Consider the following 10,766-nt stretch of genomic DNA (forward strand, 5'->3'; position numbering starts at 1 on the left):
GCTTTTTAAAATCACTTATAATGGAGTTGGTAAAATCGAATGATAAAAGTATTTAATGAGTACATTTATGAAGGTGTCTCTGGCAGATAGTCTTTCCAACAACCTAACTATGGCAACTTAATTTTCTCGTTAATATAAAATTTTACCTGAACGTAACAAAGCCATATCGATTTTTCATTCTGTATTTTTCTAGAATTTTTCTCAGTGTATAATTTAGTTATCATTCGATTTTAACTGTCAAATTATAAGGTTATATCGATTAGGTTCGAGCGGTGATTATTGACTGATGTGGTGTCAAGGTGATGAGAACAATTACACGTGAGCTATTGTATCATTATCATGCAAATAACTGTTCTATAACTTATTATTATTTTAAACAATAGTATAATTGTAGCATTGTTAATTGCGGTTGTATTATACTTGCGTATAATTTGTCGAAACAGTAATTCTTCAGCTTAATACTATCAGTCGATACTCGCATGTTGCGCCTAATACGTCGCGTGTTACTTTAAATACAGTTCAAATTAATATAGTCTGTAAAAGCTCGAGACTCAGGAAATAGATATTGGAACTTAAATGGGATCTGAACCCATGTCGATGAAAGCTCAAATACATAACTATTGTTTCGTATTGATAATTAGTGTTCAGAAATGTGTGAGGCTTTAACAATAAAGAAAACGGGAGAAAGGAACTTTATTAATTTATAAAAGGAATAAGAAATCGCTGTCATTTTATAAACAGGGCAAGATATATGCGCGGGCATTCCTGGCACGTAATCAGGGCTCCATGAAAAGAAAGTAAGAAAAGTAAAACTAAAAAAATGAGAAACGAAAGAAGTAAGAAATGATAAAGAAGACTACATTTATAGTAGAATTTTCACAAGGCCCGTCACAGAAATCTGTTTTTGCCTTTAGTCTGTTACTGTCATTAACTTCAATTATCTGTTATGTGGAACAGAAGGTTCCACATAACAGATAATTGTAATGACACTATAAAAGCAGTGTGCAAATATTTCTCTATCACGGAATCTAACATTGATGTTTTTTATGGAAAATTGTAGTAAATTCAGGAATTTCTATTCATTTTGGTAAAAGTAATTAAACATGAGTATGAATGAGACACTAACATATAACAGATTATATTATAAATGAGGCTAATTCACAATGGGGACTGCCTCATCGGTAATATAACTTAAATATGTTGCTTTCTGGCATTAAAATAATAAATTAAATCGATTGGAATAGAATAATAGTTATGTGTTGTTCTTAGCTCTATAAATATACGAAATTACGGTAACTAATTAATTTTATTTTCATTTTAGTGTCGAACTGGATCGCAGTTGGATGAATATCATACCTCCTGATTACGATAATTACGCGCCTCCACTTGTTGACGGTAAGAAAATATTTATAATTGTCATCTTTTAATTGGTACAAACACTGAACAGACGTTGAAATCGAGTTTTTTTTACACTTGGTCTTGTTGCAAGAAAGAAATTTTAATGCTCCAAGAAGGTAGACCGTCTTAGATAAGACGGAGTCACGACATATCACAGATTGTAGGGCCCTACGTAACTGGGATGTGTCGGGTCCTGTCTCTGCGTCCTATCGGGCCTGTTCATCAAAAATTCCGCGATAATTTAAAATCATCAAAGTTATAAGCATAAATCGGAACCATTAAGAAGTGCTAACCAATTGTCCAGCTGATAACACTAGTCCTAGGTTCGTCCCTGAACAAGAGCTGCCACGTATAGTTTTTCGGATTTTCTTCACTCCACGGGCTTAAAAACAGTGATCAGTTTCCCATAGAAATTCCACACAGGAAGTAATCTTTTTAGCAGATTGACCATGTGTTGCGTTGATGTATTCTATGAAACAAAAACAAACTACAGTAGACCCCCTATAACACGGGTTTATATAATATGGATTCGTATAACACGGCGAAAAAATTGCTATCGTATTCGTATAAACACGCTAAAAGAGACTCGTATAATACGGTAAAACGTCATCGCCGTCTCGTGTCGCGACAGGATTGGACGAATCTAGACCAATAGCAGATATTGCACAAACCGTTGAGTTTAAACGAGCGGCGGACCTACTAAAAACCATTCATTATTTAACGGCCATAAAAATTATATTTATATTAATGATGTCTCCAAAGTTCAGCGAATTTTTTGCAGAAAAATAACTTATCAGAAAACAAGCGCCCGCCGTTCGATGCATCGCTCGGCGACGAAAACAAGCTTAAGCAATTGCGTCGTCGAACGGTGCACACTCGGTAAGTAATCCTACAATTTTTTGTTTATAGCATGATTTATACGGATTATTCCCCAAAAATTATACGTGTTTTGGAAATGTTGAGTCAAATTAGTCTAGAATCGATTAATTTTATGGAAGACTTCACACTGTCAGCCCATAGTTAAGGAGCGAACCCGCGACCAACCGCGTGTTGAGTGGTTTCATTCACTCCGTTACAGCAGCACGCCGAAGATAATTTTAAGGCTCACGTAATATAATTTAATTTGCAATAAATTTGAGATAATTTTTATTATCAGTGCTGTACATCGTACGGCAATTTATAAATAATATAAACATAATTTAAATTAATCCATTTACTTTAAGGTAAACCTGTTACTGTTTATGTCACTTTGGAAATCCTGGATGTGGATGAAATACGAGAGCAGACAATGGTAAGTGTCACGTCATTGCTGTTGTGTTCTATTATTAATATTAGCATATACATAAAAATATATAGAAGTGCTTCTTAATTTTCAGGACTTTCGTGTATTCTTCTATTTGAATGCGTATTGGACAGATCCTAGATTGAAACTCGAAGTTCTTAATTTAACACTGTCAAAGATACTTCCTCCTTCCGCAGATGACACTCTATGGATTCCGGATTTGATGTTTGACAACAGTAAATGGGGTTATTTTTTCCGATATTCCATTCCGAATACTTTCATTTCAATAACTAAGGATCGCATTCTTCGAAAAACCACAAGGTACATTGATAAAATTGAAATGAAAGATGTTCTTATAAATAGCACATGAGAGAGGGGCATAAATAGGCAGATGCCAAAAGAAGGGAAGTCCAAAAATAACATTTCGCACAGGACATGTGAAAAGTTAGTTACGACACTGTAGGTAAGTAAACAAACCAAGAGCATAGTCTGTTTCGTGGTTTGGTTACTTGCCATTTAGACGCACTTAAACTTAGGTAATTAAATTATATTATAGATAAGAACTTTTATTATTGTTTAAGGTTGCAGATAAAATTATTTATACAGAAGATGTTTAGAAAAAAGAAACCAATTTTAAGGCTACATCTAAGAATTTATTCTTCATTGTTAACTGGAGTATGACAGAAAACATGGGTCTTTTGTCAGACTTTAATAATAATAATAAAATCCAGCAATGAGTTGAGTAACTTTCCCTACAGTACATTTAAAACTGCTGTGATGCCATCTTATTTGATATTTTATGAAAATCTTTTATACTAATAATTAAAATATGAACTGTTCTACGATCAGTTTTGAGCTATCACTATACTTTCCCTCTGTTAAATATAACAGTGGGGAATGTAATAATGACAAAAACACAGGCCCTATTTATATTTTAAAATTAGACGAAGTCACTAAGTTTTATTTATTTTAAATTTCTGAATACATTTTCTCTTTTCGTCGTAATTAACTCATCATACTATATCTAAGATGGAGTCTTAAGAAATGTAAATTTATAAATGAAGGACAATTTGTTCTAAAAAGTAGGACGTTCTAAATGTTTTTGAAGCTTCAACTAAAACAAGTAATAAATTTTATTATTCAAAATGATAAATACATAATTTTTCTTCCAATAGATATAGCTTTCGTGTGGCATGCCCTATGGATTTACATCGTTATCCTCTTGATATTCAAGACTGCGTATTTAAAATTGGTTTGTGTAAGTAAATTTAATAATTAATTTAACGTGTATTTACTATGAATCATGATAATGTGGACTAGTGACAACGAAATACATTATATAAACGCCGGGCACAGATATTTTAAAATATATGGAGAAAGCCATATATAATACGAACAGTTATATTTCTCTATTTGCAATTAAAGCTAAATATTTATTATGTAATTTGGCAGGTGGCAGGCTGCAAGACCACCATCTCTTGTTAAATGTAATAGGCGGCCCCGGAGTCATACCTCCTACCAAACTGCTTATTAANAAAAACACCCACGTGGGGGCGATATCGCTCCCGTTGAGAAACACTGCTTTAGAGATAAGGTAGCATGTAATTCGTGGTACAGGAGTTGTGTAACCTTAATTTGGCAAAACTAATCTGACAGAGCTTTGGAACCAAGGGTGTCAGATAATTGGTACTGGACCTATTGCATATTTCTGTATACCATATATTTGATAAATGGTGTTCAATATTTTTTCAATAGACAGTAAAGATGTTTATTCCAGGATATTCTACTGAATATAAATAATCAATACTTTGTCGACAATGTTACTTGTAGTTGAATGGAAAAATTCTTTGAATGTACAGGGTGATCCATTCAGGACTGGAAGCTTACTTTGTTCCGTACCTTGTGATTGCGTAGTCACATTTCAATAACGTGTAATTTAAAACATACCTTGATTGACTATTTTGTCACAAATCATTTAGTTTGTGTTTTGTGCTCTACCTTTTATACAGAGGTGTTCCACATAGTTTCACTGAGGCTGATGGTGGGATAATCAAATAGTGTGGGAGAGACTTAATATATCTAGGACAGACACCCGTAAACAAATCCTGGGGTCACTTGCTTGGATTCTATATCAGATGCTGCAGCTGTCAGATTGGATTGATAGAATAAGATAACACAACACTTGGGCAATCTATCAAGAGGGATGCCTCCCTAGAGAATTTTGTATGATAAACTGGCCTCTTAGGTGTTATACATGCGAAGAAAACCCAGAAATCTCTACGTAGCCAGCACATTGCTCATGTGAATCCACAGAAAGTGTCAATGTTCAGTGGGTGTCACTTGGTGTCAGACCTTTTTCTTTTAAGATTTAATTTTATAAATGTATAGCATTAATATGGGATTATAAAACAAGTTATATTGTTATATACTTTACTAAATATGAAAATAAATTTCAGTTTTTTCTTAAATAGGCATGAGAGTTGGAGGGAAGAGAAAAATCATAGTTCCTCCTTCAGAAGGGTAAGCATATACAGTAATTTAGAATTAGAAGATTTGAATGTCACAATAACTGAAATATATATTCTTATATAATTACTTTTTGAGGTTTGGAAACAAAACAGTCGGATCCGTTCCTCCCAACAGCACGCTAATTTATGAAGTGGAGTTGAAAGCGGTCAGTTAACATCTGCAAACTATAAAAGAAGAATTTATAAATTTAAATTTTTGATTTGGATTTTATATTTTTACATTCAAAGATTACTTTGTGAAGTATATTTAATTTCATTGTTAAAGTTTATTGATATATTTAAAATTGTCTTTTGTTGTAACAAATCAAGGAAGTTCAGATTGTGGTGAAGAATTCTGTATCCAAATTTGATTTTAAAGTTATATTGTTACTAAAACATGCTGTATATATTAAATTTAGATTTATTTTTTAAATAAATTTTGAGGATTTCAAATGAGTGATTTAGTTTTTGTAATAGCTTCAGCAAATTCAGCTGTAATTATCTTCTTATTCCGGTGACAATATACTTTTAATATGTTGTGTGATGAGGAATTTTCCCGCACACAACATATTGAAGGAATCTACAGAAATTTTACATTAACCCCTCTATCTCCCCACCCTCTCGACATTTCGCCACCAAAATTTACTAGCATCGATGCCCCTTATATACAAGTCACTATTCCAAATTTTATTTCTTAATCTTTACCCCATGCTGTGATAAACGAAATAGACTCCAACACATCTACGGAATTTTTTCACTTTTTTGGATTCAGGAGGTCTCAAAACATGGAGATTTGCAAAAGATTCCAATGACTCCTTTGTCATGTATTCACACCAGCCAGGGAAGTAAAAAATCTGTTAAAAAGTTTCATTAAACAGATGCATCTATTGTTTTCGAAAACAGGCTTTAAAGTCGTTTTCTCCAAACCCCTTCTTGACTGGCAACGAGTTTTGTTTTATGGCATCGATTGACTGAAAACGGTGAGAAGCAGGCAAAAGTTTGGTGGAGGAAAGACGGTCCCATATCGGATGAATACGGACCACATTTGTTGACTTGACCCAAAATTAACAAGGAACAGGAGCATTGTCGGCGAATGTTCCGTGGTGCAAAATCCACGAGTTTCCTGGCCACAAATCGTGTGGTTTTCTACGAATTTCTTCAGGCAAACGATTAAACGTATCCGTTGTTGACAGTTTGGCTAGATGGAAGGAATTCGTGTTGCACGACTGTCCCATAATCGAAGAAAACAATCCAGGAGACCTTGATTTTGGTATGATTTTGCCATGATCTTTTCGGGTCTAGCTTCACCTTTTCGTGCTCCATTTACTCGACTGCCAAACCGTTTCGGTGCCAGAACGTTGATTCACGTTTCGTGGGCTGTAACGATGTGTTTTAATTAAGAACGATTCGACGAGCGCCAAATCTGATTTGTTCATCGGTCGAAGTAGATGGTTTACCAGAGCGTGGTTCGTTTTCAACGCGTTCTCTGCCTTCGTACATCTTGTACCTTCGAAAACTCTAGTTCTTGTTAGAGTAATGTTCACAAAGGCATCTTGCAACACTTCCAGCGTTTTTGTATCAGTAATTCAATGCACGTTTTTTGCTCCACGACACTCGACAATTTGAAAATTACAGCCCAATTGATAGCTTGTATCTTGTAATTTTTATGCAAAAGGACCATGACATACTTTTCCATCTCACCAGGGTCATCAATGTTATGATTAAGAGCATGGAACTTAGGGAAGACATTCAATTTACCAGATTAATTTTGTGATTTTGTAAATAAAATAACGCTTAAATTATTTTAAGTATTGAGGCAACGTGCCAAGTGAAGTTATTTGAATGTAACTCCTATAATTTACTCTCGACGTTTATCGATTCCTACTCATTGTTAACTGTGACTATATAGTTGCGTGAAGAAGTAACTCTATAAAAATGTAATTATAGTCTGCAAACAAAGCGTAATTTGAATAGAGTGGATCGAAACCATTATCTATATTATTCTAACTTCATATTGAAATCAAATTTTTAATATTAAAAAATAGAGACTGAAAATGGCTTCACGGGAAAAGCCATATTACCATAACAAAGAAAAAGTACCGCAATGTTTGTGTGTTTTAAGAAATAATTAAATTTTATGTCTTGAAAATAGAAAACATAAATCTACAATAGAAAAATTCTCCTTCCCTTAGATTGTGAGGATTTGTTGGTGATGAAGTTGATAAAATCATTTACAACTGAAATCGTACATTTAATAATTCATGGATATTAAAGGGTTCACTAAAGTTGATCCGTGTTTTAGGAGAAAAGAGGTGTATCTTCGTTTCTCTATAACACCAGCCATTATACAATGATGAAATATATAATGCAATTACACTACGTATTACGCATTAATGATATATCGATGTATGGTATGAACTTATTTTAGGTAATTTTTAGAAATTAGTGAATGTATACACGAAGAGCAAAGCGAGAATCTTAGGAAGCAACAAGTATTGAAGCTTTTTTTGTTCTTACATTTTCTAATTTGTAAAAATTTTAATACTAAAAATGCTACTGAAACATTCAAATTCGGATTAATCCGACCCCCGATTAACCGACTGTCCTAGTCGGCAAATTTCGAATGTCTGCTAGTGATGTGGCGCTACAATATTTGGCTATGTCTTGGCTACTTTAATATTATTTTTACGTGTTTTAGCTGGCAACACTCATTCGACTGTGAAAGGGAACCAGTATTTAAACGAGGCTTAAGTTTCTAATTTTTAACGATACAATAGCGACGATTATTATTTTAAAAAAATTTTGTTAGGCTTCACATCGATGAAAATTCAACGCGAAGTAGGTTAATAGCGATATAGTAATTACATGGGATATAATAATATGCTACACTAATAATTGATTTTTTCATACTTTTCGGTTATCTGACTTTTCAATTATCCGACCAACCCCAGTCCCCAATTGGGTCGGATAATCGAGGCTCTACTGTACTAAAAATGCTACTGAAACATTCAAATTCGGATTAATTCGGATGTAATCTTAAAAATGCTTGTCTTGAGTAAAATATTTAAAGAGTAATTTGAAATTCTAACTATAAATTTCCCAGCTGATGATAATTATTATACAGTTTTCAAGAATTTGCACGCGACAGACTAAACTCCTTTCATTATAATCGATCATTACCTTGCGTGTGATATAATTTGTTCTGTATTGCATGATATCTCTGTGGATCTCCAAGAGAAGAGCCTAGCTTTTTCGATCTGTCTCTCTCAACAATTATTTGTCCCTGGAAACATGGATCTATCTGATAACCTTGCATGTAAACTTTTCACCAATCACACACACACACGGGTCTGGATGCAGTCGCTTACAGTGAGTCCCCATCGTCAAAATAACCGGAATTGATTCTTTTAATGCCACGTTTTAACCTGTAGGGAAATGAAAAAAAGGCATAGCTTCCGTGCTTCCAGATTTATGGGACACCGTGTATACAATGGACAATGTTATTGTATAAAATAAATCAATATTGTCAGACAAATCTTAATTCTTGCAGATGGAATCTTTCTTAGTTACAACACAATGGTATACACTAAAAACAAAACAAATATTGTTTAAATTTAATACGAACAATTAAAATAGAAAAATCAGTTTTGGTATACAGTTACATCCATGGCCGTATTTGTACTATACTTAAATGTTTTGCTTCGTTATTGATTAGTTTTTAACCCTTCCATCCCGTGTGGGCACTAAAGGGGATATATATCTAGTAAGTGATGCACACATGTACGGACTTGTGACCCTAAGCTAGAACATATAATAGGCTTTATTCCTACACCAAATAATGATACACGTAAAAACCTGAGGCCCTAACTCGAGGCCTAAAACTTCAGCTTATTTAGCTTATTGTTGATTTATGCATGACTGTCCAAAGTGAGCGTAATTTATTGCGTAAGTGCTTTTCGTGTTTTTTTTTGTTTTGATCAATATTAAACGTACAATAAAAGTCACAATGCACGCCGGTAACTCTGTGTAACTTGGTGGCATTTGATAGTGATGACAATTGTGCTGCTGCTTTGCGTCGTTTTGTGCTTAACCCACTTGGGTCGAAGGTAAAATCTTTTATTAAACTATTTTAAAATTCTATTATTAATAACGAAAATAATAAATTAGTTTATTAAATTGTCGAAGTAAACTTAAGATGCTTAATGACTGCTTTCTTTTGTTGTCCGTTGTAAGAAATGAATGTGTAATGTATTGTTTAATTAATAATTGGTTATTATAGTTAAATGCTGTTTTTATTTCCTACTAGCTGCAAGTACCCGCTTCGCTGGGTTTTTATTTATTCGTACATTTATATGTAACATAGTTTTTTTTACATAAAAGGCTGTTTCTGTTCCTCTACATAATCTTTCTCTGATTCGATATGCTTCCCTATAATTTTCAAGTAGCTCTTCTGTCTGATTATTTCTGTTTCGATATGATTCGAGACCGCAAAAATTCTTTCTTACACTTTGACATTGTTTTTTATATTTTTACTTCTCACACTTCACTATTCACTTTTCACTTTCTACCTTTTTCTGTTATACGTGCGCTTTTACTAATAAAAAATCTACTGAAGCAGGTGCGTCACACTTCGCCAAAACACATCTCCGCTACTAACACATAACGGTCCTCGACTATTCGAAAACATTTAAGATTAAGATAATTACATTATAGCCAATCTTACCTGTCCTCACAGAATGCAAGAATTAGGTCCCCCATTTCCAGACTAATTAGAGAATTTTTACATGGGTCTAAAAATATGTTTGATTTCTTGCAAAAACGCAAAAAACTGCATCTGCGCCTGTAAATCTTGCAAGCCGCTTTCTCTTAACACTTTCATTGTTAACACTTCTATTATTGACACTTCCATTGTTATACATTTTCGAAGTCAATTACTTTCAACCCCCATATGTCCCACACTTTTATAGCTATTGAAACGTAACCACCATAGTGCACAATGGGAGATTGGGGCTACTACCACATACAAACACCATTCGTGTGCGATGTGTAGTTTTGGCTGAAGAGTGAAATGTAGGCACGAACACGTCCATATATATATACTAGCAGACCCCGCCACACGCGTTATTGTAGCTCAAAATGTATCTATTATAAATGTATAACACTTCTCCCATGGGGGAATTTTTCGAAAAATCCCTTAGTGTACATTTTCTTGACGTACACTATTAAAATGCAATCAAAAACGCAAAAAACCGCATCTGAAATAGTATAATAGAAGCCAAGTTTTTCACAGTAAGCCTTAATCCTGTCTGTCTCCTGGGGAGGATTTCGACACGTATATTATATAAAAACACGTGCGTATTCGAATGCAGCGTTGTGTCAAAATTTCAAAGGAATCGGTAGGAACAAACGAACATTACATTTTTATTTATATAAATAGATAGAAGATGATCCACTTTAGTTCATTTTTACAGAAAAGCATAATGCCTGGCAGAAAAGCAAACTTAGGGTGTCGTACTCGTAGCGCCATCTGTTGGACATAAAAGCCTTAACCTAGATTATATATTTTAATTTATATGAAT

The 10,766-nt window shown here is 33.8% G+C and overlaps 1 protein-coding gene across 1 annotated transcript; it reads left to right on the forward strand.

The window, feature by feature from the left end:
• The first annotated feature begins 1,253 nt into the window (after positions 1 to 1,253).
• LOC111639576 (glycine receptor subunit alpha-1-like) lies at positions 1,254 to 3,946 on the forward strand. The gene is made up of 4 exons (XM_023385461.1): positions 1,254 to 1,395; positions 2,622 to 2,689; positions 2,775 to 3,001; positions 3,856 to 3,946. The coding sequence occupies exons 1-4, from the start codon at positions 1,344 to 1,346 to the stop codon at positions 3,944 to 3,946; spliced, it is 438 nt and encodes a 145-aa protein (XP_023241229.1). The 5' UTR covers positions 1,254 to 1,343.
• The last annotated feature ends 6,820 nt before the right edge of the window (positions 3,947 to 10,766 follow it).

The sequence above is a fragment of the Centruroides sculpturatus genome, unplaced genomic scaffold (genome assembly GCF_000671375.1).
Source record: "Centruroides sculpturatus isolate CEXI.00-Female unplaced genomic scaffold, Cexi_2.0 scaffold889, whole genome shotgun sequence".
NCBI classification, from domain to species: domain Eukaryota; kingdom Metazoa; phylum Arthropoda; class Arachnida; order Scorpiones; family Buthidae; genus Centruroides; species Centruroides sculpturatus.